Genomic DNA, 27,385 nt, shown 5'->3' with positions numbered 1-27,385 from the left:
GCCTGCCCCGCCGCCCCTGCCCACCGCAACCCCTGCCCCGCCTCCGGAGGAGCCTGCCGCCCCGTCCCCCGACGACCCCGAGCCGCCGGACGCCCGGCCCCTGCACCTGGCCAAGAAGCAGGAGACCGCGGCCGTGTGCGGGGAAACGGACGAGGAGGCTGGCGAGAGCGGCGGGGAGGGCATCTTCCGGGAGCGCGACGAGTTCGTCATCCGCGCCGAGGACATCCCTTCCCTCAAGGTGAGTCTCCTGTCGTGTCGGACAACTGGGCCCAATGCTTTGGTCACTGGAGCGTTTATCGAGCGCCTCTTGGATGACAGGCCCGGTGCTGGGGGCCGCAGGTACAGTGATGGCTGAGGCAGCCCAGCTGCTCCTCCTGAGTTGACAGTCATGGGGCTGATAGAGGAGGCCAGCTGGACCCCCGCAGAGGACTTGCACGCTTCTGAGATGTTATTTGGGTGTGTGTGTGTGTGTGTCACCGATAAATAAGGTAAACCCATTGTTAGCATTTATTGCAGGTATTTTTGCTGTGGGTGCTAGGGTTATACTAAGGGACAAAGCCGATGAGGAGGGCCTGATCTTAGGGAACTTCTAATACAAGCCAGGAGGTGCTTTAAAGGCAACTTGTGCCTTGTAGGTGGAAAGCTGAGGTATTGACGTGACATACCTATGAAAAGGCACACATACAACGTGCAGATGTAGTAGCCAGTGGTTTGGGAATGCTTGTGTGTCAGGCCACATCTTAAACACTTTATGTTGGAACCTCCCTAGCGGTCCAGTGGTTAAGAATCCGCGCTTCCACTGCAGGGGACACGGGTTCGATCCCTGGTCAGGGAACTAAGATCCTTCATGCCATGCGGTGTGGCCGAAAAAAACCAAACACTTTATGTGCACCAGTGCATTTACTACTTCCAGTTATTCTACACAGGGGTGGGTACACTATGCCCCCCCCGCCCCCCTCCAGCTCCCTGCCTGTTCTTATAAATAAAGTTTTATTGGCACATTGCCCCACCCACTCATTTACATATCAGCTATGGCTGCTTTCCCCGTCCACTAGCAGAGTGGGGTAGTTGCAACAGAGCTTAGCTGATCCACAAAGCCAAAACTATTTCTTGTCTGTCCTGTTACGGAAAAAGTGTACTGACCTTTGCTGTACTTTGTTCATTGGACAGGTAGTTGGATCAGAGGATTGATATAAGTGCTTGACAAGGGTAGGTGACTACGCCCGTGTAGTGTTTCTCACAGGGCATGAGGTAGAGCGAGTACTCGGTAGGGCTCACAGGGCATGAGGTAGAGCGAGTACTCAGGAGGTCAGCAAGCCATTATCACCTTGATGGTGACGCCAAGGGCTAAGGCCATTCTTCGTGTTAGTTACTGTCACTGACTGGGTAGCAACTAGGGGGCAGGAACCATGTTTGGTCTTGGATGTATGTTAACACGTTTAATTTCTTTCTTTTTTTTAAAGATTTTTTTTTCTTTTTTGATGTGGACCATTTTAAAATTTATTTTATTTATTTTTGGCTGTGTTGGGTCTTTGTTGCTGCGTGCGGGCTTTCTCTAGTTGTGGTGAGCGGGGGCTGCTCTTCGTTGCGGTGCGCGGGCTTCTCATTGCGGTGGCTTCTCTTGTTGCGGAGCACAGGCTCTAGAGCACAGGCTCAACAGTTGTGGCGCACAGGCTTAGTTGCTCTGCGGCATGTGGGATCTTCCTGGACCAGGGCTCAAACCCGTGTCCCCTGCATTGGCAGGCAGATTCTTAACCATTGCGCCACCAGGGAAGCCCTAACGTGTTTAATTTCATCTTGGGTGTTGTTTCTTCTAAGTTACAGATGAAAAAATTGTGGGGTGAGTTCATTATAAAGATAGTGCATATTATTATACTTTTATCTTGGCTGTAGCTCGCAGCTCGTGGGATCTTAGTTCTCCAATCAGGGATTGAACCCAGGACCGTGGCAGTGAGAGTGCCAAGTCCTAACCACTGGACCGCCAGGAAATTCCCTATTATACTTCATTATTAAGTGTGTTTTGCGAGAGGAACTTAGTGTGCTTTTTCCTATGTTATTTTCAATCTATTTTTTAAAAAATATTTTATTTATTTATTATTTGGCTGCGCCAGGTCTTAGTTGCGGCATGCAGGATCTTCGTTGTGGCATGCGGGATCTTTTTTTTAGTTGCGGCATGTGAGCTCTTAGTTGCGGCATGTGGGATCTAGTTCCCCGACCAGAGATCGAACCTGGGCCCCCTGCGTTGGGAGCACGGAGTCTTAACCACTGGACCACCTGGGAAGTCCCTTCAATCTGTTTTATTGTGGGAAAAGTAGAGCAAATACAGTAACGGGGCTGTGTGTATCCATCACTCAGCTTTCACCATTATCACCTCCTGGTTGGTTCTGCTTGCTTTCCACCCTGTCACATTCTGTGCTGTCCGCCCCAGCTCACCAATCCCAGACTGTATCTTTTCATTGTTACTTTGTCATCTTCGCAGTATGATATGGTAGAAGAGAACATTCACAAGAGATATGTAAGTTGTCAAAGCAGAATGGTAGAGTGAAGGCTTACTTCTCCACTCCTCAGCCAGCTACCAGAACAATCCCAATGCCTTGAGTCTCAGTATCCCTCCCTGGCTAACCCTCCCTTCTCCCTCGTAGTTGTACTCACTCTACTAGTGCCCTGTGTACGTTATTTCATTTTAACTTCAAGACTTCTGAGGCTCTTTGGCCATCAGTCTGGAACAGGCGAGGGAGGTGTCAAACGAACAGCAGTGACAGGAACGGCTACCAGCTCTCAGGGGATAGGATTTGGGGCACATCGTATTCAGAATTTAGCTTAATCATGGTGACCGATACATGTCACGAAGTTTATCATTTTAACTATTTTTAAGTGTACAGGTCAGTGGCGTTAAGTATATTCACTTCGTTGTGCAAACCTTCGCCACCGCCTGTAGGTTTTATCTTTGTAATCTCCTTTCTTTATAGGGATTACTATCCCCCTTTTATAGAGAAGGGAACTGAGGCTCAGAGGATTAAAGTGGGCTTTCCAGGCTTTCACAGCTTGGGACCCACACCCAGTTCTACTGGCCCTGGGAGCCCACGCTCTCAGCACCAGAGTCAGCCACTCTCTGTGTATATTCCACCAAACATTGGTAGTGCTGCTGGGCGCCCAGCACTGGGCCAAACGAACGGGGCTCTGGGGTGGGGACCCTGACCGTCCCCAGTTTACAGATGAGGAAGTTCACGTTCAGGGAGAGGGAATCATTTGGCTGATGGGTGCCAAGCCGGGATTAGAGCCAGGGCCATCTGATACCACCTCCCAGCTGGCATGGGGCAGGGGAGGGGGCCAGGCAAGGACTCAGATGCTTAAAATACAACACGAGTATGTGTTCTGATGGGGGACTCACAGCCCCAGGATTGAGCCACTCAGGCAGATGAGGACTCATTCGTGTGTCAGGAGTCAGGGCAGGCTGGCAGCATGGTTATTATGGGCCCAGCTTTGGCGTTAATCTGATTGGCTTGAATCTCTGCCACTTCCGAGCTGGACTAGTGTTGACCCTTCCTGAGCCTCAGTTTCCTCATCTGTAGAATGGGGGCTGATGCTGTTAGTACCCCCTTCGTACGACGTGGGCACTCAGGCTTTACGGCTTGTCCAGTACTCTGAGTGTGGGTGGCATGCAGAAAGTGCTCTATAAACTTTGTTTCTATTATTCAGTGATCTTGGGCAGATCTCTAGCGCAGAGTTTGGCAAACTTTTTTTTTTTTGTAAAGGGCCAGGTGGTAAATATTTTAGGCTTTGCAAGCTACGTACGGTCTCTATCATGTCATCTTGGGTTTTTGTTTTCTGTTTTGTTTTGCTTTTTCACCCTCCTTTAGAAATGTAGAAACCATTCTTAGCTCATAGCTCTATAAAAATGGGCCACAGGTCATAGTTTGTTCTAGAACAGTGGCAGCCCGATAGAAACATCATATGAGCCATGTACAGCATTTTAAACGTCTTGCATCCACACTTTTGAAAAATTAAAAGATGAGTGAGGTTAGTTGTAGGGATGTATTTTCTTTAACTCAGCACGTCTAAAATGTCATTTTAACATGTGGTCAATATAGAAAAAGTTAATGAGGTGTTTTATCTTCTCTCTTGCCTACCAAGTCTTTGAAATCCAGTGTGTATTTTACACTCATAGAACATGTTGATGCAAATGAGCTCATTTTAAATGCTCAAGAGGCACATATGGGGAGGGGCTGCTGAACTGGACAGTGTAGGGTTAGCCCCCTCTCTGCTTCAGCCTCCCCACCTGGAAAATGGGAGTGATAATATTAACTCCCAGTCCTTGGAGATGTGGAACGTTTATCAGGATGTAAATTCTGAGCATATAAGTTTGTTGGATGGAGAAAAGTATGGGGAGAGCGGGTCATGCAGAGAGAACAGTCTGTGCAAAAGCCCTGTGGTGAGGCATGTTTATGTGATGGGTAGGGAGAGATGCAAGGGGTTGAGTGACTGGACAGTGAGCGCCGAGCCTGGGCAGGTGGGCAGGGTCCAGACCATTCTGTGGTGAGGTGAGTGGGTGCCTGCTTGAGAATCTGCTCTGGGTTATCTGGCTGCTTCGAGGGCCCTGGCCAGCAGGGAGGTGGCTGGGGAAGTTCTCAGTCCTGATGACAGTCTGTCCACTGCCTTAGTTCTGTTACACTGACTCCCCTGTGTCCGATCCTGCAGCCTTCTCCTTAACACCAGGCTGGGTGCTTCTAGCTTATTTACTCAACATCCTGCTACTTACTGCCCTTGTCTCAGCTTGTCACAATTCAGATTCCCAGAAGAGAATCTGATTGGCCCAGCACAGCATTTGGGTCAGGATGGGGTTCGTGTTATGCCTGTTGATTGGCTACCCCTTGTCAGGTCTCCTCCAATCAGCTGTGGCTTCCACTGAATGGGTGTTATGGGTGGGGCAACTTCCCACCAAGTGGAAGTGGGTGTGGTCAGTGACATGATTGACATGAGGAGAGGCAGGAAAGACGTGGCTTTGGGACTAAGTGACCCTGGTTGGGGAGCAGGCAAGGATGATGATGCCAGGGCCTGATGACTGGTGGATAGTGGGGATCCTGGGAGGAAGAGTGGTTTGGGGAAAGAAGCCAAGCCCAATTGAGATGTGGTGAGTCAAGGGCCCCACGTCCAGCTGGAGAAACAGCTGGATCCTTAGAGGAGGAAGATCGGCAGTGGGAAGAGACAGAGGAGGGGGTGCCCTCCCCTGGCTGGGGGAGGGGGTGCTCTGATGGATTTTTCAGAAACTTCTGAGAACTGGAACAGGGAACATTATATCCACAGTGAGAGGGAAAAAGACACCCCTAGTGGGGGGCCCTGCATGTGCAGAAACCTGGAGGTCAGAAAGTCTGAGCTTTGAGGGTCTGGATGACCTGCTGGGCGGGGGTAGGAGAAAGGAAAGGAGACTGAGGCAAAGTCTCTGTGCCAGGCTGTGGAATCTGCACTGGGGGCCCTGGAAGGTTTTGGAGCAGGGCAGGATATGTAAATGAGCTTTTCAGTCCTTGAAAAGGGTTTGAAACGGACTTTTCAATCCTTGGGCCTCTGACCTGGTTCCCTGAGGAGCCAGGAGGGAGGATTGAGAACCATGGTATCCTGGAGCAAGGCACTTGGGATTGACATGCCCATATCCCTGTCTCATCCTGCCTCACTCTTGTCCAGTGAAATTTCAGCCAAGAACCTTTCTGGACCTCATTTTCATCAGGTTATCCTAACTCCTTTCTGTTCCCCTGGCTGATCTGCAGGATATGAAAAATTGTGGATATAGAAGCATTTGACCAAAAACCAAGAATAGATAGCCAGTACAGGCTCCAGTGCTGCAGCTGCTGCCAGTGGCAGACATCACTAATTGATCCCAGCACTTGCTCCTGCTGAGCCTAGTGCCCAGGGCAGCCATGATCAGTTAGTTGGAGTTACCTGAATCCTGTTTATCACTTGACTGTGGATTCTTTATTTTACTTATTTATTTTTTTAAATAGTTAATTTACTTTTGGCTGCCTCGGGTCTTAGTTGCAGCATGTAGGATCTTTCGTTACTGCGCTCAGGCTCCTCTCTAGTTGTGGCGTGCAGGCTCAGTAGTTGGGGCATGCGGGCTTAGTTGCCCCGCGGCATGTGGGATCTTAATTCCTCTACCAGGGATCGAACCTGCATCCCCTGCACTGGAAGGCAGATTCTTAACCACTGGACCACCAGGGAAGTCCCAACTATGGATTCTTTAAATGCAAGGGCTTGTCCCTCATTCATCTCTGGGTTATCACAAAGCTCAGTGCATATTTCCCACTATGTTCTTATTATTTACTTATCTGTGCCTGTCAGCTGCTTTTTTCTAGAGCCACAGCTGTCACACACTTTACCTGGCAGTCCCTGGTCATCACCCAACCCCCTCACGGAAGATACATTCCTTCCTGGACTCATTTAGGTATCACTTCTTCGAGGAAGCATTCTTGGATTCAGATTGAGTCCAGAGTCCTTCTTCTAGGCTTCTGGGGCACCTGCTGTTAGCACATTTATTACTTGTGCTGTTATTTTTTTGTGCCTGTGTCTGGTCCCCTGCTAGTCCCCTTACTCCCTGAGATCAGATGCTGGGTCTGACATCCTTTGGTTCCCGGTGCCCAGCTGGGGCACACAAGCCTTGGGATGGGGATGGGGGTCTGAGTGTGCTGAGGGAAGTTGAGATCGGGGAGCCTTTGTGTCACTGTCCTGCCCTGCTGTGGACAGGCTGATGAAATAAATGGTCTCAGGTAACCCATCACCTGTTTATTCTTAGCACAAGCCACAACCTCACCCTGTTCTGTTTATTTGCTTGTCTGTCTTATTACCCCTGTAATGAAGACCCCAAGAAAGGCTTTGTCAATCTCGTTCACCGCCAAACTGTGGGGCCCAACACTGTATCTAGAAGATGGTGGGTGGATGAGTGCTCAGATTTTGTCATTTCTTCGAGTCATGCGGATGGCTTGTACCATCACACTGTATAGCTATAATAACTAAAACCTTGTAGCCCAGAATGAATGGCCTATTTGCAGCAACATGGATGGACCTAGAGATTATCATACTAAGCAAAGTAAGTCAGAAAGAGAAAGATAAATGCCACGTGATGTCACTTATATCAGGATTCTAAAATATGACACAAATGAACGTATCCACAAAACAGGAACAGACTCACAGACATAGAGAACAGACTTGTGGTTGCCAAGGGCGAGGAGCCGGTGGGGAGGGAAGGATTGGGAGTTTGGGATTAGCAGATGCAAATTAGTATATATAGGATGGATAAACAGCAAGGTCTATACTGTATACTATACTATACATACTATACTATACTATACTATATAGCACAGTGAACTGTGATATAGTCAATATCCTGTGATAAACAGATATAGATATAGTCAATATAGTCAGGTATAGATATAATCTATAGTCTATATAGTCAGATATAGATATAGTCAATATCCTGTGATAAACAACACTGGAAAAGAATATGAAAAGGAATATATATATGTATAACTGAGTCATTTTGCTACACAGCAGAAATTAACACAACATTGTAAATCAACTATACTTCAATAAAATTTAAAAAAAAAACCAAAAAACCAACAGCATGAACAGCCTGATTGAGAGTATAGACGGTTCCCTGATGGTTCAGTTTAGGATTTTTAAACTTTATGATGGTGCAAAAGCGATACGCATTTGAAATTTGAGTTTTGTTCTTTTCCTGGGCTAGTGATATGCGCTACGATACTCTCTTGTGATGCTGGGCACTGGCAGCGAGCAGCAAGCCACCAGCTCCTGGTCAGCCACGCAGTTAATCGCAAGGGTAAACAACTGATACACTTACAACCCTCCTGTCCCCAGACAACCGTTCTGTTTTTTACTTTCAGTACAGTATTCAATAAATTACATGAGATACTCCATACTTTATTTTAAAGATGGGCTTTGTTTTAGATGACTTTGCCCAACTGCAGGCTAATGTAAGTGTTCTGAGCACGTTTAAGGTAGGCTGGGCTAAGCTATGATGTCTTCAGGGGTATTCAGTGCATTTTTGATTTAGGATATGTTCAACTTACGATGGGTTTATTGGGATGGAACCCCATGGTAAGTTGAGGAAGCTTTGCATCCCCAAATCTAAGAACCTCAGACAGCCAGAAGATACCTGTCAGCTGGAAGTTCGCTGATGCTTGTTAATGATGATGCCTTTTCTCTAAGGGGGTGTAGAGGGAGGACAGAGGGCCAGGAATTGGGGTTGGGAAGGGCAGGCATGGGGGTTGACCCTGCGGGCCTTACTGTGCCCCTCCTCAGCTGGCGTTGCAGACGGGGCGTGAGCCTCCACCCATCTGGCGAGTCCAGAAGGCACTGCTGCAGAAATTCACTCCGGAGATCAAGGACGGGCAGCGGCAGTTTTGTGCCACCAGTAATGTGAGCCTGCAGAGGGGAGCGAGGGCTTGAGGGGTCCTGGGTGGGTGGAGTGCGTGGAAGCCGCTGTCCCCCTCACACGATTCGGATTCACCTTGGGTCCAAGATGTGTCCGGAGCGGGGGGGTGTCTCCACCTCCCGGCAGGCTCTGGGTGGTTGCCATGGTGGGCCAGGGCAGGGGTGGGAGTCTTGGGTGTTGGGCTGCCTAGCTGGGGCGGAGGAAGGAGTTCCTCATGTGCTTCTTTTCCTCCGTAGTATTTGGGGTATTTTGGGGACGCCAAAAACCGGTACCAGCGCCTTTACGTCAAGTTTCTGGAAAACGTCAACAAGAAGGATTACGTGAGGGTCTGTGCTCGGAAACCCTGGCACCGGCCCCCAGTGCCTGTCAGGTACCATGGGGGCTGGGGGCCAGGTGGTGGGCAGGGCCAACAGGCATGGGGTGAATCATACAAGGAAATTTACATAACATAAAATTAACCATTTTAAAGTACACAATGCTTAGAAACAGAGTCGGGGAAGGGGTGCAGAGACCCAGAGAGTGCGGCCCCCAGAGAGAGGGGGACAGAGACCAGCTCAGCAAAATTCTGTGCTTAGAGCTGTGGGCTAGGCGGCGGGGGCGGGGGTACCCCAAGGAGGAGAATTTGGGTTTCAGGGGGTGCTGACTGCAGTCCCATCTATGTCCCCTTCCAGACGCTCTGGTCAGGCCAAGGGCCCCGCATCTGCTGGGGGCAGCTCTGCACCTCCCCCTAAGGCCCTGGCACCACCTCCTAAGCCCGAGACCCCTGACAAGACGACATCCGAGAAGCCTCCAGAGCAGACACCTGAGACGGCCGTGCCTGAGCCCCCTGCCTCTGAGAAGCCATCCCTGCCTCGGCCCATGGAGAAGGAGAAAGAGAAGGAGAAAGAGAGGGCAACGCGTGGGGAACGGCCACTGCGGGGTGAGCGGGGCACGGGTGGCCGGCAGATTCGGCCAGATCGGAGCCTCACCACAGGACAGCCCGCCACCTCCCGGCTACCCAAGTCCCGGCCCACCAAGGTGAAGGCTGAGCCGCCCCCCAAGAAGAGGAAGAAGTGGCTGAAGGAGGCGGCAGGCAACGCCTCGGTGGGCGGGGGCCCACCAGGCAGCTCCTCGGACTCAGAGTCATCTCCCGGGGCTCCCAGTGAGGATGGTAAGGCCATCGGCAGCCGTAGGGCTGGTGGTAGGGAGGCGACTCTGTGGCTTTCAGAAGGAGGCATGGATGGGGGCTATCCAGAGGGCTCCAGGTAGCATCAGCAAACAGTCACAGTAGTAATAAGTAAGTTAAAAGTAATAGCAGTAGCTAACAGCTGTATGGCACCTAACCACGTGACAGGCTGTCTTGTAAGTTCTTCACGGATGTTAACTTGTTTGAGTTTTCACTGTGGTCCTAGGAAGTAGATACCAATATTATCCTCAAATCCAGGTGAGGAGACTGAGACACCAAGAGAATGCAGCACAGCTGGGATGTGACATCCCACCTGAGTGGGAATGCAGCCGGTGGAGCACCGCGCTCTGTTCGTCAACACTGCACGGTTCTGTCTCAGAATAGGCAGTGTCTGAGGGCTGAGGAGGATTGGGGACCAGCATCTATTGTGGGGACCCAGACATAGTGGTGTTCCCTGTGACTCCTTGGGTGACTCCAGGAAAGGGGCAACACCTCTTTACACCTCAGCGACCTCACCTGTATAATAAAGTAAAAATGGGTATTCACAGAAAAGCACATAGGAGGGTACTAGCCTGTAGTGGGCACCAGGTGGGAGCTCCATTGCTTAGAATGATGTCTGGTTTATGGTGACAGTAACGACAACAGCAATACATGTACACATATGTAAAATAAATATAACAGCTGACTTTGATTGAGTGCTTACTAAGTACCAGGCATCATTTGAAGCGTGTTACACATTGGCTTATTTTATCTTTACATAAACCCTGTGAGGTAGGTGCTGTAAAATGATCCTCATTTTTTTATTATATTTTTCGGGGTTTTTTGTTTTTTGTTTTTAATTTTATTTATTTTTTTAATCCTCATTCTAAAGATGAGAAATCTGAGGCCCTGGGAGGTGACATGACTTGCTCAAGGTCACATACTCTTTCAGGTGTAGTGCAGGGATAGCTGTTGTAACAGAGGCTAGTCAAATGAGAGAGTCGGAATTATCTTTTCATCAAAGCCCTGATGAAGTTGGGAAGTTCTGATTAAGTGTCAGATCTGGGAATGGCCCACATCCTATCTTCTCTTATCCCATTGGCCAGAACTAGTCACCTGGCCACAGCTAACTGCAAGGGAGCCTGGGAAATGTAGTCTTTTAACTGGGCAGTTGGCTCAATCTGGCCAGGTGGAAGCAGTTAATGCTGAGTCAGGGGAAGGTGCTGGCAAGGGAGGAGCTTTACAAAAGGCCCAGGTTTGCAGGTTCTTTTCCTTTTTCTTCAACAAGTTTATAGCTCTAATTCGCATACCACGTAGCTCACCTAATTAAAACCCATAGTCCTCTGGCTTTTAGTATAGTCAAAGTTGTGCATCTACGTGGCAGTCAAGTTTAGAACATTTTCATCACCCCAAAAGGAGACCCTGCTTCCTTTGGCCATCACTCCCCTTTCTCCCCACCCTCATCCCTAAGCAACCAGTGATTTACTATTTCTATAGATTTGACCATTTTGGACATTTCACCTAAGGGATGTCATACGTACAGTGTGCAGTCCTTTGGGACTGGCATCTTTGCTTAGCGTAATGTTTTTGAGGTTCATCCATGTTGTGGTGTGTATCAGTACTTCATTCTTTTTTTTTTTCTAATTGAAGTATAGTTGATTTATAATATATTAGTTTCAGGTGTACACCATAGTGATTCAGTATATTTATAGATTATACTCCATTTAAGGTTCTTATAAAATATTAGCTATGTTTCCTATGCTGTACAATATGTCCTTGTAGCTTACTTATTATTATACATAGTTGTTTGCAGTACTTCATTCCTTTTTATGGCTGAATACTATTCCATTGCTTGGATATGCCACATTTTGTTTATCCATGGACTAGCTTGATGGACATTTGGGTTGTCTCCACTTTTTTGGCTGATGCTGCTATGAACATATGTGGACAGCCCAGAATTTTCTGAGCCTATGAAATGGGAGAAACTAAACTCTGCACTCATAGGGAAGCAATTCCCCCGCCAAGGGTCAGTATCTTTCTTTGGTCCTGGGTCTCTCTCTGTTCACCCCATTTGACCAGGAGCCCCTCCTGGGCAGGATGAGCCTGACTCAACGTCTGGATGCCCTGAAGGTTCTGCCCAGACCAGGAGGTCTCAGAACCAGCCCTCCTGCTGGTCCAAGACTGATGATCCTCCATGTGCTGGAACCTGATGTCTCTCCTTTCTTAGATGCACAATGAAAGTTCTAGAAAGAGGCTGCAGTGATGTTCCCTCTCCCCCTTCCTTTAGCCCACTCTCATCTGGCTTCCTCAGCCCCTTTCTGCAGGTGTTAATTGAGCACATACTATGTGCCATGAACTGAGGGTTCCAGCAGTAAACAGAAAAGACAAAAACATGTATCCTTGTGGGAGCTTACAGTCTCAGCGGGGGAGTTAATCAGATAAATATGTTATGTAATAGAACACAAAACAATATGAAAAGTCATCAGTGTAAGGCTGGGTCGGATTAAAGGCAGTAGAGAAAAATAAATCTGGTAAAGAGGATCCAGGCGGGATCCTGGGTGATATTTGCGGGGGAAGGGGGAGTTGCAGAAGGCTTCTGGAAGTGACATTGGAGCAGAGGTCCGAATGCAACAGGGTTGGGGTGGTGTGACTTTGGGAGAGAGAACATTATGGACTGGGTATGTCTGAGGATCAGGAAAGAGGCCAGCGGCTGGAGGAAGTGAGGCTAGAGAAGGAACAGGAGCACAGCTTGGAGAGACAAGGGTCCTGGGGCTTTGTGGCCCCACTGGCAGGATTTTATCACGAGTGAGACAGGAGCCTTAGGAGGGTTCAGGCAGAGGCTTGATGGGGTCTGACTCCCACGGCTAAATGGTCACTCTGGCCTCTTGAAACAGCTGTCAGCAAGGACCGTCCATGTGGGTAAATCAAGTGGACATTTCTCGTGCCTTTTCCTAAAGGATGTTTTGGGGTCTTCCCACACGTGGCCCTCCTGCTTCTCTTTTCTCCCTGATGCTCCTTCTTGAGTTTCTGGTGGCTGTCCCTCCAGTCCCATCCTTGGAGAATTCCCTGGTGGTCCAGTAGTTAGAACTCAGCACTTTCACTGCCAGGGCCTGTGTTTGATCCCTGGTCAGGGTACTACGATCCCCCAAGCCACGTGGCACGGACCAAAAAAAAAAAAAAAAAAAGAGTCCCGTCCTTGGCCTCATTGCGTGGCGTTCCATATCTCTCACTTGGCAAGCTCCCACAAATTCCGTGAGCCTCAGACTCATTTCTTCTCCCTGCTACCTTCCAGGCCTACGCCCCAGCAACTTCCTCCTTCCAGACCTACCGAGCTGGTCCTAGCTTCTCTATCTCGGACACAGCCCCACTGGCAACCAAGTCACCAGGCCAGACCCTCCCTCACCTCTGCTGCAAGGAAGCCCCCAGCCCTACTCCTCCGGCCCTGACTGCCCCCATCCCCTCTGCTCCTTCCCACAGCCCTAGCTCAGATGCTGGCCCTCCTGCCCCTCAATCTATGTATCCTGATCCTCCAGCCCTGGCCCAGCCTCATCCTTTCTCATCTGGTCCATTGCCCTGGCCTCTGGTCTCATCCCTCTGATCCATCCCCTGGCCTTGGAGTGGTCTCTCTCCACTTACCTTCGCCCATCCCTGCTCATAGCTCTCCCATGGCTCCCTAGTACCCCTCCCTAAAAAAGGCCCTCCCCTTTCTACCTCATCTCAGAGGCCTCACATGGTCTGGCCTGCCCTGACTTGTGCAGTCTCAGCTCCCATCTCCTTCCTCAGTCTTGCCTTTTGTGACCTGATCTCTCAGACCTGATTCACTGGTTTGGAAACCAACTCTGCTGCTTCTTTAGACTTTACTGAAGCTACACTAAACTAGTCAAATACAGTGGTCACCGGCCTGGAATACTCTTTCCTATCACTCAAGGCTCAGCGTGTGTGTGACCTTTAATAGCCTTCCCTGACTTGCCAGGCTGAGCTCATTACGGTACCTGCGATTCACCGTTAGAGTATATTGTCCTGGTGTTGGGGAGTCTTCCCCAGTGGACGTGGACCTCACTGAGGGTAGGGATTTCTCTCCTGGTCCCTGGAGCTTAGAATACTGTCTGCCACACAGGCGGCCTTGGAGAAAGTTGGAATGATGGGCCATGTCTCCCTTTCTTCCACCAGAGCGGGCAGTACCTGGGCGTCTGCTGAAGACCAGGGCGATGCGGGAGATGTACCGGAGCTATGTGGAGATGCTGGTGAGCACGGCACTCGACCCGGATATGATCCAGGCCCTGGAGGACACACATGGTGAGCAGAGGCTTGGGGGCCCAGAGCCCCCTACCCCTCCTTTGCCTCCCATACATCGTGAGGCTGCATCTCTTCTGACACCCTGTCTCGCCTTTCAGACGAGCTGTACCTCCCACCCATGCGGAAGATCGATGGCCTCCTGAATGAGCACAAGAAGAAAGTCCTAAAGCGGCTGTCGCTGAGCCCAGCCCTGCAGGTGCTTGGGGGGGCTTGGCCTGCGGCATCTGGGGCCCAGAGCTCAGGCACAGAGGAGACATGTGCATGTCAGCCACTGCGCTGGTCCCCAGAGTATCAGGCCCTGGAAGGGCGATCGTTGGAAGGGTCGGGCTTGGCCAGGAGAGGAGTGGAGGCCGGGCTGTCTGGAGGGAGTCTCTGGGTTCCCAGCAGTCCTGCAAGCACAGATGGAGGCGAGCTGGGATCGCGTGGCGGGGTCATTGTCAAGGTCTGGGATGGGCTGCTAGGCAGGCCCAGCAGAGCGTGGTTGTGGAGTACAAGTTTGGGGACAAAAGGTGGACTAGGGCCTGGACCCAGGGCTCGCTCTGGGGCAGAGCGTTGAGTGGATTTTTTTTTTTTTTTTTAGAATAGAGTTTTAATTTTTTTAATAAATTTATTTATTTTATTTATTTATTTTTGGCTGTGTTGGGTCTTCGTTGCTGCACGTGGGCTTTCTCTAGTTGCGGCGAGCTGGGGCTACTCTTCGTTGTGGCTCGCGTCTAGTTGTGGCAAGCAGGGGCTACTCTTCGTTATGGTGCGTGAGCTTCGCATTGCGGTGGCTTCTCGTTGCAGAGCACGGGCTCTAGGTGTGCGGGCTTCAATAGTTGTGATGCGCGGGCTCGGTAGTTGTGGCTCATGGGCTCTAGAGCGCAGGCTCAGTAGTTGTGGCGCACGGGCTTAGTTGCTCTGCGGCATGTGGGATCTTCCCGGACCAGGGCTCAAACCCGTGTCCCCTGCATTGGCAGGTGGATTCTTAACCACTGCGCCACCAGGGAAGTCCCCGTTGAGTGGATTCTGATGGCTTCTCTGTCGACGTAATTCAGGCTCTTCGAATCTCAGGCTCGAATCCAAAGTCATCTATGTAATTTCCCTTCTGGGATGGGATATCACGGTGGCTCTGAGAATTCTGGGAGAGAACATTAATTTGGTTTTGAGAATTCTGATGGGGATGTTAATGTGGTGCTGAGAACCGGGGCGCAAGGGGGGGTAAAATGTTAGGATGGCTCAGAATTCTGGAACGGATTTTAGGCCAGCTCTGAAAATTCTTGCTGGGATGTTAGTCTGACTATGAAAACATGGGATAAAACGTTAATCTGGTTCTGGAATTCTTCGTGGGATGTTAGGATGCCTCTGAGAATCTTGGGATTGACTGTTCATCTGGCTCTGAGAAGGGGGGTAGGATATTACGCTGGAGTTAGGAATTCCACTGTAATGGGAATTACCTGGTGGTCCAGTGGTTAGGACTCCGCACTTTCAATGCCGAGGGCGTGGGTTTGATCCCTGGTCGGCAAACTAGGATCCCACAAGCCGCGTCGTGCGCCAACCGCCCCCCCCACAAAAAAAAAAAAAAAAGAATTCCACTGTAGAACATTAGGATAGGTTTGAGCATTATGGGGTGGAATATGAGTCTGGTATTGTAATTCTGGGATGGACGTTAGCCTGGCTCTAGGGATTCTGGATTTCAGGCTGACTCTTAGAATTTTTGTAGGAGGTGATGGTGGCTCTAGAATCCTGGGCAGGATGTTAGGTGTCTCGGAGAATCTTGGGCCGGGCCACAAAACACATTATAAGAGTCACCAGACAGGCCTAGGCTTCCCCTGGCCTTTGAGGAAACCGAGACTCCCAAGTGTCTTTCCTGATCTGCAGTTTCCTGGGGGAAACTGAGGCGTCTGATCACATGGGATCTGAGAACTGGGGGGTGGGTCTGGGGTGTGCGGGTCCAGGGAGGTCCCCCTGACCCCTCGGATTCCCGCAGGACGCCCTGCACACGTTCCCCCAGCTGCAAGTGGAGCAGAGTGGGGAGGGTTCCCCAGAGGAGGGGGCCGTGCGTCTGCGGCCGGCCGGGGAGCCCTACAACCGCAAGACGCTCAGCAAGCTCAAGAGGAGCGTGGTCAGAGCCCAGGTGCGGCGGAGCCCGGGAGGGGCGGGGCCGGGGGCGGGGCGCGGGGGAGGGGCCGCCCGGCGCTGAGCGGGGAGGCTGAGGCTTCTCCGCTTCACCTGCCCAGGAGTTCAAGGTTGAGCTGGACAAGTCGGGATACTACACGCTCTACCATTCACTCCACCACTATAAGTACCACACCTTCCTGCGCTGCCGGGACCAGGTGAGCCCACCCACGCCCCGCACGGGTCACCCTGGGATTCAAGCCATCGCAGGCTCCCCCTGGACCCAGGAGTCCAGCTCCCAGCCCCCCTCTCCCTGGGACACTGATCCCTAGGCCCCCAGCCTCCTCCCACCCCAGCTCCGTGTTTAACCCCCCTGCAGACCCTGGCCATCGAGGGCGGCGCTGAGGACCTGGGCCAAGAGGAGGTGGTCCAGCAGTGCATGCGGAACCAGCCATGGCTGGAACAGCTCTTTGACTCCTTCAGCGACCTGCTGGCCCAAGCACAGGCCCACAGCCGCTGTGGGTGACCCCACCCTGGCTTGGGGGGGCCACCTCCTCCATAAACCGAGAATTGGGACAGAACTGTGCCCTCAGGAGCTAACCCCTGGGCCCCATCGCTGGGGTGGGGTGGGGGGGTCATTGGTCAGGGTGTGTCCATGCTGCCCCCACAGGACAGGGTTCAAAGTTCGACTCCCCCCATCTCCCAAGCCCTCTCCACTCCCTCCCATTCCTCCCACTGTCCGGTGTACAGAGAAATTATTTATATATATGTATAAATGTCTATTTAGTAACGGTTTCCCTCCCCCACCTTGCCCCAATCCCCCCTCCATGGCATAGCCCCAGCCCCCTCCACCTTGTACATAATGTATAGGAAAAGTCTATGTATGGTTGAGGGGGGCGGGGCGGCTTCGGAGAGCTGGGGGACCCCTTCCCCCCAATCCCCCCCTCACAGGCCAAGATCTTTGCTAAAGGCCATTCCCTCCCCAGGGCATTTGGTGTCGGGTGGGAGGGGGAAAACACATCTTGTTAATTATTTTTAATCTTATTTATTGTAGATACCTAGGGCAGGGGGCTGGGGAGGTGGAGGGGGGAGAAGGGTCCCCTCTCTTTGCCCCTCCCACTCCTTTTCTACTGTGAATTGTCTGTGTCTGCCCACCCCCCCCCGCCCCCATCCCATTGTCATCTGGATGTGGTTCTATTTTTTATCGGTCTCTTCTCCCCCTCCTCCCTCTCTCTAACCCCTCTGCTCCCATCTCCCCACCACCCTTTGTCTCTTGCTCTTTCTTGGGCTTCTGTACAACTCAACTTGTACACACTGTGTACACACAACCAGCCAAACGAAAACCCGACGGCAAACACTTTATCGGCTGGCTGGAGTGCCTCTGTCCTGCGGCATGTTGGGGGCCCAGGGGGTGGCATGGGCAGAAGGTCTGGATCTGGCACGTGGCTTTTCTGGAGCCCTGGGATGTGGTTGGGCTGGGGTCATTGTATCCATTATTTCTTGCTGTGTAACAAATCAGCCCACCCCAAAACTTAATAACTTGAAAACAACAAACATTTACCATCATCGGGTTTCTGAGGCTCAGGAATTTGGGAGCAGGTTAGCTGGGTGGTACTGGCCTGAGGTCAGTCGTGAGGGTGCAGTCATCATGGATTTGACTGGGATTGAAGGATGTACTTTTAAGGTGGCTCACTCATGTGGCTGTTGGCTGGAGGCCTCAGTTCCTTGCCATGTGGACCGCGCCATATGGTGGCGGTGGCTTGAGGGTCTTCCAGACATGGCAGCTGCTTCCCCCAGAGTGAGTGAGTGAGGGGAGAGAGCAAGGAGGAAGCCGCTCAATCTTTGTGTCCTAATCTCGGCCATTGTACACCATTGCTTCTGCCATACTCTTCATTAGAGGAGGGTCGTTAAGCCCAGCATACACTCGAGGGGAATCAAGGTCTGCTTTGTGAAGGGAAAAGAATATGAATTTTGGGGTGTATTTTAAAACCAGCACAGGCAGTGATGGGTGTTGGGAGTTAAGCAGCTTTCACCTTGGCTCCCTGAGATAGGCTTGAGGGTGGGTCTCTGTTCTCAAACCGTGAAACTACAAGGTCACGAGTGGATTGGCATTTTAGAGGTCGGCCTGCAGAGTTGAATGTGGATTTCTGTCTTCTCATGCCTTCTTAGAGTCCTTGAAGAGCTTGTGGAGATGTAGACTCATGGGCTGTTTCTCAGCTCTATTGAATCAGAACCCATTTTTTAATAAAATCCTGGGAGGATTCTACCATACATTCAAGTTTGAGGAACAATATTCTAGAATAAGGGTGTTAAAAATTTGGAGGTTGGGAATTACCTGGTGGTCCAGTGGTTAGGACTCGGTGCTTTCACTGCAGCGGCCTGGGTTCAGTCCCTGGTTGGGAAACTAAGATCCTCAAGCTACACAGTGCAGTCAAAAAAAAAAAGTGTGGAGGTCAACTGGCAGTCTACTAGAACCCAGCCTATAAGGTAGTGAGTAAGCCGTTGTTCTAGAGTCTGGACACATCCTCAAAGATAGACCATTGGTATTCTTTTTTTGCGGTACTCGGGCCTCTCACTGTTGTGGCCTCTCCCGTTGCGGAGCACAGGCTCCAGACGCTCAGGCTCAGTGGCCATGGCTCACGGGCCCAGCCGCTCCGCGGCACGTGGGATCTTCCCGGACCGGGGCACGAACCCGTGTCCCCTGCATCGGCAGGCAGACTCTCAACCACTGCGCCACCGGGGAAGCCCACCATTGGTATTCTTGAACTCTGGACTTGGCATTGAAGATGGCTGGTCAGTAGGTAAAGACCAAACATGAGATTTAAGGGTGGATCATCAGGGACTTCCCTGGTGGTGCACTGGTTAAGACTCCACACTCCCAATGCAGGGGGCTCAGGTTTGATCCCTGGTCAGGGAACTAGATCCCACATGCATGTCGCAACTGAGAGTTTGCATGCCATAACTAAGGAGCGGGCGAGTTGCAACTAAGGAGCTCACCTGCCACAACTAAGACCCAGTGCAACCAAGTAAATATTAAAAAAAAAAAGAGTGGATCATCAGCGTTCTAGATTCTCTTCTGGGTGAAACTGAGGAAGAACCCCTGTTCTGGAACCTTGGATATTGGCTAGACCATGACCAACGTTATCAATTCTAGAGCCCTGGTTTTACAGGTCAGAGGAGTGATAGTAGCATTTGAGGACCACAAGAGAGTGAATGATGGGCCATTCACTTTCTAGAGTAAAGATGGGTCATTAACGTCCTTGAACTCTGGCTTGTAGCACATCACGAATGCATCCTCTGAGAGGAAGTGGCATGTTCAAGTCTCTGGACTGGGATGTTATATTGGAGCCAAAGGTTCCAGGATTGTCCCAGGTTAGAGATCCAGGGCAGAAATTGGATAATGTGCTCAGAAAGTGACTTGTGGGGACAATATCATCCCTTTGGGGACAGAATAACCTTGTGGTTGGCCTTTGGAATTCAGTTTACCAAATTTGAATCTCAGCTCCAGCACTGACCAGACGAGTTGGATGACAGCTTCCGTCGTCAGCTTTGTCATCTGTAAAATGGGCTTTTGTCAAGACAAAGGAAAACAATTCGTTTGAAGTGCTGTTCAAGGCTTAGCTGCTGTTATCCATAGCAGGAGACCCTGGGGGGCTTGGTGGAGGTCCAAGAGATGGCAGGAGGGGGGAGAGGCAGAGGACGACAAAGATGGATAAAGAGAGGGACGTTAAAATCCCAAGAGACTTGGAATTTTGACAAGCACTGCCAGGCCCAGGGGAGGGCAGGAACCGGAGACTCACAGGCGCACACATAACCTAGGGAGATGCCAACAGGGCCATCCCAGCCTCTTTGCTGTTGTCTGATGAGCTTTGGCATGGTGGTGACTGCAAACCTTCCAAAAATGGCCTGCCAGCTGTCATGTGGGTTTTGGATGTGTGCCTTTTTTAGGGGCAAGCGGTAGCTTTCGTCACCTCCTCAGAGTGCCTCTAGATCCTCTGAGAAATGGGGTGTCCCGGACAAGAACTTAGCCCCATTAGGCAATGCAGAAAAGACTCAGGCCTTCTGCTTGCGGCATGTCAGCGGTGGGACCCTGGGGAGAGAGAAGTTGGCCTGGGACTCACTGGTTCCTGTTGAGAGCTCCTCACCCCTGGCTGGGGCTTAGGTAGAGATGTCAGATCTTATCTGGGAGCTGATTAAAAAAAACATCCCCATCCCACAGGGGAGGGCCCCCACTGCACAGAGCTTCTGGGGGCGGTGGGTGGAGGGTGAACGCGCAGCACAGTGTATCTGAGCCACGCTTATTCCCAGGGCGGAAGGTTGAACCCTGGCCAAGGATTCTGTGATAATGAAACCCGGAAAGGGATATTTAGCTAATCATTGTTCTAATCTGGAATACAGAGGGACATTCATGGTTCTGGGGCAGGAGAACAGTGGGGCCTCCGTCATTGCTCCTGGGCATTTAGTATGTCCCAGGCGCTGCTTTCATTCTCTAGTTGCAGATCGGGCTCCTAAAGGCCTCTGGCTCTGGGAAGTGGCTCTGTGGTCAGCCCCTCTTTACAGATGAGAAGACTGAGACACACTTGCCCAAAGGCACTCAGATGGGAGGGGGCAGCGCCAGATTTGAACCCAGGCAGCCTGCTGCTGGGGCCACGCAGGGTCATTGTCTGCCCTAGAACCAGAAAGCGGGTTCTGGGGTGGGTGTGAAGGGAATATTTTGGGATCAAGGCCTGGAGATTCTGTTGGGACTAAGCAGATGTAGGGGTATGGGAGCACATCATTGACTGGTGACAGTTATAAGGTGGAGGCCAGAGTTCCAAGGCACGGGGACATCTTGGTTGAGATTTCTGGCCTGGTGTGTTGAGTAGGTGTTGGAGCTCAAAGGTGGCCTGTCAGATGGGCCTGGGAGATAGGGGAGTGGTGGTCTCCAGTTCCGGCTCCAGCCTTCCAGGTTAGCAACTAGAGTACAGAATTGGGGGCCCTGATTCTCAAATGAAGTGTGTTGTCACCCTATCTGCGGTGGCCTTAAGATGCCCTACACTTCAGGCCCCCCCAGGAGAGAGGCTCAAATGGGGTGCGTCCATACCGGCCTCCAGTTAAATTCAGGGTTTAGACTCAGATGTCAGCCCAACTGAGAACTTTCTAGAACAGAACTTGCCAGTCGGCTGCTTGGACACCAGCCCACCTGTCCCTTCTCCCTCCTGCAGCCAAAACGTCTTTCTCAATATACATTGGAGGTGGGAAGTAGGTGGGCAGGGTTTGTAGCAGTTGCTGCCTGTCTCCAAGATCCCAAAACCTCCTAGAACACTGTCCCATAGACCTTTCGGCAATAATGAGAATGTTGTATATTTGCCCTGCCCGTTCGGGGAGCTGCTAAGCCACATGTGAATACTGAGCTCTTGAAATGTGGCTAGTGTGATTCAGGAACCGAGTTTTAAAATTTTATTTAAGTTAAATTTAAATAGCCACATGTAGCTTCCGGCTGCCAGACTGAAAGGTGCAGTTCTAGAGCTTTCCGGGGGGGGCGGGGAGGGGAATGTTTTTTTCAAACGTTAGTATTTCGGGCTGCATGTGGAATCTTAAGTTTCCCCACCAGGGATCGAACCCGCGACCCCTGCAGTGGAAGCGCGGAGTCTTAACCGCTGGACTGTCAGGGAAGTCCTCAAATGTTAATCCTCGTCCCAACAAAATGCCCACAGAAACAGAAAAGGGTGCAGTCGTGCTGTTGGAGTGGGAGTGGGGGTCCAGACGCCTAGCTTGGCTTGTTCTGTATATCCCACGTCCCTCCCCGAGCAAAGGGTCCAGTGGTTCTCGGTGGATGGTTGTCTGTGGAGAGAGGCTTTAGCGTGTCTGCGCAGCCCGAGTTCACCCACCTCCCCTGCCCTTTTCCCTTTTTAAAAAGCACCTCCTGACCTTGGCAGTGATGTTTATTTCTCTGGGGGAGGGGAGTTATATACAGCAGTGACCCGGATGTCCGGGAGCCCTCACCCTGGGCCTCGGGTGGGGGAAGGAGGCGGTGGCAGAAGGCACACAGTGGTGATGGCCCCTGGAGGAGGCCAGGAATCACGGGTGGGAGTGTAGTGTTCCTGGGAGACCCAGATGGGGAAAGAAGCTCGGCGAGGGCAGCTGGTCCCGAGAGCTCGTGCTGGTTGCTCCTCTCCCGTCCCTACAGGAGGACGCAGGGGCAACCCCCGTCCTTCTTCCTGGGGGCGCTGGGAGGGCAGGGCGGGAGCTCTTGTTCCTGGTACTTCCTGCGGGAAGAGGCTGGTGAGTTTGGGCCGCAGGGAGGGGGCGTGGTGGAGGACGACGGTAAGGGCGCACTGCTCACCGGACGGCCCGCACCAGCTGTTCGAAGGCCTCATCCACATTGAGGCGCAGTTTGGCTGAGGCCTCGAAGTAGGCCACGTGGTGGGAGGCGCTGAAGGTGGAGGCTTCGGATCGGGGGACCTGGGGCGTGGGACACGGAGGAGTCAGGTCCCTGCTTTCAAGGCTGGTCCCAGGGACTTCCCTGGTGGTCCAGTGGTTAAGGCTCCTCGCTCTCAATGCAGGGGCCCAGGTTCCATCCCTGGTGGGGGAACTAAGACTCCACATGCCGCCTGGTGCCGCCCAAAAGGCTGGTCCCAGCTGGGGGAGGCAGAAAGACACACTGTGTTCTCTAACTGGTGTTACATACAGTGAGGGCCCAAGAGAAGAGGAAAACGTCCAGGAAGGTCCTGGCGGAGATGCCCAGGGGGTTAGCTGGGTGCCATCTAAGTAAGGAATCAGGGAAGGCTCCAGAGACCTTCTCCTGCAACCGAGTTGTCAGAGAAACAGAAAAGTCAGGGTGTTCCCAGCAGAGGCCCAAGCAAAGTCCCAAAGGGTGGAAATCCCCAAAGGCTTAATCGAAAAGACGAGTTCTATGTGAAAATCACACAGTCTGTGTGTATAGGGAAATGGTGAGAACAGAGAAAGGAAAGGACAAGATCATGGAGGGCATCAAAGGCCACGTGGCAGAGCTGGGGTGCTGGGGAGCCATGGGAGGGGTGTGAGCAGGGGAGGGGCAGCCAGAGTGAGAGATTGACTGGCGGGGAGAAACAGGAGGCTGAGGCCAGGGTCCAGGTAGGAACAAGAGGAGGGGACAGGACAGAACATTGGGGCTGGTTGACCCTGGGGGAGGTGCCCTTTTTTCCATCCAGCCACCTCTCCTGAGAACGCCTGTGTGCAACGCTGTGGACTCAGAAGGTCCAAGGTGGGGCAACACGTCTAGTGGGGTGTGTGACAATGGACCGAGGGAGCCAGAGGAGGATCCTGACATGAGGAGTCTCAGGAGGTGCACCAGAAGGAGCCTCCCAGACTGAGATGAGGTCTTTTCACCTCTGCCGGTCGTTAATGGCAAACACCAGCAGGAAGCCATGGCCGGCGCGCATGTACTGCTCCCGCATAGCACCAAACTCCTCCTGGCCAGCGGTGTCCAGAACTGCAGGGAGGGGAGAGGGGCATCTGTGGGGACGAGGGTCCCTCCAGCCACCCACCTCCCCAAATGCCTTCAGCCCTGCCACTCCCCCTCCCACCATCTCCCCTGCCGCCCTCACTGTCTAGCCGGGCTGGGACGCCATCCACCATGCAGATCTTCGTGTAGGAGTCTTCAATAGTGGGGTCGTAGTCAGACACGAAGTAAGACTGGTGGGGTGGGAAGAGGACACCTTTACTGCAGTGTCCCAGCAGAGGTGATGTAGCCCTGCCTCTGAGCTCCGACTTTCTCGGCCCCCCCTCCTTCTGGGTCTCTTCCCCTCTTTTGAGTCTGTCTCCCTCTCTCTGGGTTTCTGTCCCTTCCCATGGCCCTCCCCAGGCTCCTGTCTCTGTCTCCTGGTCCTGTTTTTCTGGTATAAAGTACATTTCCCACATCATGATTACAATCCTGGCTATGTGGCATTGAACGAATCACTTCCCCTCTCTGAACCTCAGTTTTCTCATTTGTAAAATGAGGATAAAAATAGCACTAGGCTTAATCCACTGTTTGTGAGATTCAGGGAAAATCCCTGTTCAGTATTTAATATATCCCCTGGGCATAGTAGGTGCTCAGTTATTGAGAGCCACTGTTGCCCAGAATACCTTCCTGTCTATAGCTCTCCCTCCTCCTCCTCCTCCTTCTCTTCCTTCTTTTTTTTTCTTCTTCTTCCTCCTCCTCCTTCTCCTCCTCCCCCTCCCCCTCCTCCTCTTCGGGCAGCTTCCAGTGTCTCCTCCCAGGGGAAGGTCCTGGTTCCAATCCGGCTGCGGAGAAGCTGCCCCGCCCGCAGGCCGGGCCCCTCCCTTCCTGCCCGCCTCCAGCCAGGCTTTGGGCCAGCTTTGGGTCTGCCCCTGGGTGCAAGGGGCCCAGGGCTGGGGCATTTCTTTACACAGACAGGGGCTCCCTTGCAGGTGCTGGCTGGGGTCTCTTGAGCGGGGGCGGGGGGGGGCCTCTGCGGTAGCATCTCAGTAACGGACACCTTTCTAGGGTTTTTCTGAGGTGGGAGGATTTCCCTCGGGAATGGGGTGTAAGTTTCCTGGGCAGGGGTGGATTCTCAGGAGAGAAGTGGTGACTTGGCAGCTGGGGGTCTGCAGGCTGCATCCTGCCTGTTAGCGGGGGTGCTTGGCCCTGGGGGGATTAGGGGTGTATCTGCAAAATACATCAGGAGAAGCTCAGGGGTAAAAACTGGGGCCTTGGGAGCATTTGGGAGGTTTGTCATAGACTATAGAGTCTAGAGAATCTTAAAGACCCTGAGATGCATTTAAGACCTCAAGGAGCAGGTCTTAAGACCTCAAGGAGCAGGTCTTTCTAGGGGTGTCAAGAATCTGGGGACTTACTCCATGGAGATGAGTAAGGGGGGGGCTAGCCAGAGTTTCAGAGAGGGGCTCGGGGAATCGGAGTGGAGGAAAACTCAAGATGGAGGAGTGGTGGGTTTTCCTTGGGGAAGGGTGGGGGTCTGGGTCTGGTGAGATAGGGGAACCCCAGAACTTGGGGTCTTAGAGTTCTCTGGAATGGCCAAGGGGCAGGATCTTTTTGAAACCTCTCAGGTCTGAGGGTGCCTCTCTCAGGACTGGGTGGTCCTAGACGGGCCTCAGGGGCAAAGCCTGGGCATAATTTCCAGTTTCTGGGGGAGGTCCCTGTGGGGGAGATTCCAGACTGGGGGAATCTCAAGGGCATCGGGCACAGGCATTCTCTCAGGTTCTGGGTGGCTCAGAGGGGAAGTTTGGGTCTGCGATTTGGGGGAGATGGTGCTCAAGGTTGGGGGGAGGCGGCACCTAGGGGGGTGGGGGCCCATGAGAGTGCTTAGGGTCTGGATGGGGTGACTCTTCTGGATTTAGAGTGCTCCCAGGAGGCACCCACGGTCAGATCAGTAGGGAAGCGGGGTCTTGGGTACTGGGGGTAGGGGTGGTGGGTCTCAAGATACAAGTACAGGAGGAATGTCCCTCATGTAGTGGGTGGAGGCCCTGAGGGGCTCAGGGTCACACCTGAGGGGGACTTTTTTAAGATTAGAAGGCCTCACAGGAGGGTTTCAGTGATGGATCGAGGGGAAACCGGGGTCTCAGGGATCCCGCAAAGGGCTCAGTTCTGGGTCCCGGGGGCACCCCCCCGGGGTGAGGGCCCACTACCTGGATGAACTGGATGGTCAGCGCGCTCTTGCCCACGCCGCCGCCGCCCACGACCACCAGCTTGTGTGTCTCGCTGGGTGGGGGGTCCCCGGGCCCCGGCCCCCCGCCCCGGGGCCGCCCCCGCCCTGTCCCGGACGCCGCCCCGCTGCTCATGTCGCCACCGCTGCCGCTGCCGCCGCTACCGCCTGGGGGGGAACCGGGCGGGGCCTAGGGGCGGGCCACGCTAATAAGGCTACTGCATAATCATGAACTCCAGCAAGAAGGGCTAGTATCTCGGGACACTTAAGAAGGAGGCATGGCCAGGGAAAAGGAGGAGCTATGATAATAAGAGTAGGGGAACGGCGTTCGCTGAGAAGGGGAATTCCAAATGGGGCGGGGACACGCTAATAAGAGAACTGGGCTCACCCCGAGCGGCGCCACGCGCTCTCGGCTGGCCGGCCGTCTGCGGGCGGGGATATGCTAATAAGCTCTCACTCTCTCTTCCCGATGGGTCGGGAAGATAGCTCGGGGTGGGGCTATGCAAATGAAGAACCCCGTGATGCAGTTTCTCAGGGCACCAACTCAGAGGCCTTGTTCCAGTAGGCGGAGCTCGCGGACTCGCGCGCGGCCGTATATAGGCGCGCTCCGAGAAAGTAGCAAGTCCTGAGGGGTAGCTCAACCTCCGTCCTGGGATCCTAGCCAAGCTCCCAACCCGGGCGTCTGGGCTGCAGGCTCCGCCCGCTAAGGGACCCAGGCTTCCGGTTCCCGCTGTCCCAGCCAAGCGGAAGACAGACTGGGAGGGAAGATGGGGCCCTGGAGGGGGGACAGCGGGTAACTGGGCAGGGAGGGGCCGTGAGATCACTGCATTCCTAATCCATGAGCCAGTTCGCCCAAGCCGGGATGCCTGGATTATGCCTGGTCTAGGGTCAGGATTTCTGGGTCTTGAAGGAGGAGGAAGCTGAGAGCCCAGACCCCTAGGAATACCTAGGAGAGAATAGGACTGGAAGCTTGGACTCCTGGGTCCCCAGAAGGAGGGGACCTGGGGGGTCCTTACTACTAGGTTCGGTAAAGGAGGGAAGCTGAGGGCCCAGACTCTTGGATCCAGAGGTTGGAGGGGCTGGGGACCCAAAATTCTGGATCCGAGGGAGTTAGGATGGGGAACCCGAACACTCGGGTTAGTGTAAGGTAGTTGTTTGAGACCAGGAATGGTCTGAGGATGGCTTGAGGGCCCGACTCCTGGATTTAACAGGAAGGAGGGCTCGGCTTCTGAGTCCCAGGGAGGAGGGAAATGTGAGTCCGGACTCCTCTGTTCTGAGTGAGAGGAATCGGAATTTGGACTTTTTCTGTCCTAAATGAGGAGGATGCTGTAGGGCTGCGCTCCTTGGTTCTAAATTTAGAGAGAAATTGGTATCGGGATTCTGGGATCCCTAGAATGTGGGCGGGGCAACTCCCAGCCTGTCCTGTGTTTTTTTTTTTTTTTCCTACGGCCCACTCCGCGGAACTACAACTCCCTCGCATCTGTCACGCTGACCGCTCTTTCCGTCACTTCCTTTTCCGCCGCTCTTTCCGCGCGCGTGCTGGGTGCTTTGGGGCCTAATCGCGGCCTACCGCAACCCCGCCCACTTCACCCCTCACCCCGCTTGCTGTCCCCGCGCGGCGGAGGCGACGCGCGGACTACGCCTCCCGGCGTGCGTCGCGCGCACCCGGCCTATGTGTCCTATTGGTTGCTGGGAAACTGAGTCCGGAGCCTTCCCACCAGCCTTCACGGCACCGTGCTCGATACTTGAAGTCCCGGCAAGCTCGGCGGTGTTTTAGCT

General features: G+C 52.8%; 2 protein-coding genes across 2 annotated transcripts in view; one reads left to right on the top strand and one right to left on the bottom strand.

Moving 5' to 3' along the window:
* The window catches only part of PRR12 (proline rich 12), a 26,590-nt gene extending 9,248 nt beyond the window's left edge, over positions 1-17,342 (top strand). Inside the window, 9 exon segments of the mRNA XM_024768228.1 lie at positions 7-238; positions 8,311-8,427; positions 8,680-8,813; positions 9,115-9,593; positions 13,758-13,883; positions 13,982-14,079; positions 15,853-15,999; positions 16,103-16,198; positions 16,360-17,342. Coding sequence (XP_024623996.1) covers positions 7-238; positions 8,311-8,427; positions 8,680-8,813; positions 9,115-9,593; positions 13,758-13,883; positions 13,982-14,079; positions 15,853-15,999; positions 16,103-16,198; positions 16,360-16,506 — 1,576 coding nt within the window. The 3' untranslated portion in view covers positions 16,507-17,342.
* Positions 17,343-21,886: 4,544 nt separating this feature from the next.
* Positions 21,887-25,745, bottom strand: RRAS (RAS related). The gene is made up of 5 exons (XM_024768327.1): positions 25,590-25,745; positions 23,549-23,636; positions 23,331-23,433; positions 22,306-22,506; positions 21,887-22,228 (listed from the first exon to the last, which is right to left on the bottom strand). Exons 1-5 carry the CDS (start codon positions 25,740-25,742, stop codon positions 22,144-22,146), a joined length of 630 nt encoding a protein of 209 aa, XP_024624095.1. The 5' UTR covers positions 25,743-25,745; the 3' UTR covers positions 21,887-22,143.
* Between the last annotated feature and the right edge of the window lie 1,640 nt (positions 25,746-27,385).

The sequence above is a fragment of the Neophocaena asiaeorientalis genome, unplaced genomic scaffold (genome assembly GCF_003031525.2).
Source record: "Neophocaena asiaeorientalis asiaeorientalis breed wild unplaced genomic scaffold, Neophocaena_asiaeorientalis_V1.1 scaffold629, whole genome shotgun sequence".
Lineage (NCBI taxonomy): Eukaryota > Metazoa > Chordata > Mammalia > Artiodactyla > Phocoenidae > Neophocaena > Neophocaena asiaeorientalis.
Note: the sequence above shows the minus strand (reverse complement) of the source record. Positions and strands in the feature narration are given on the sequence as shown.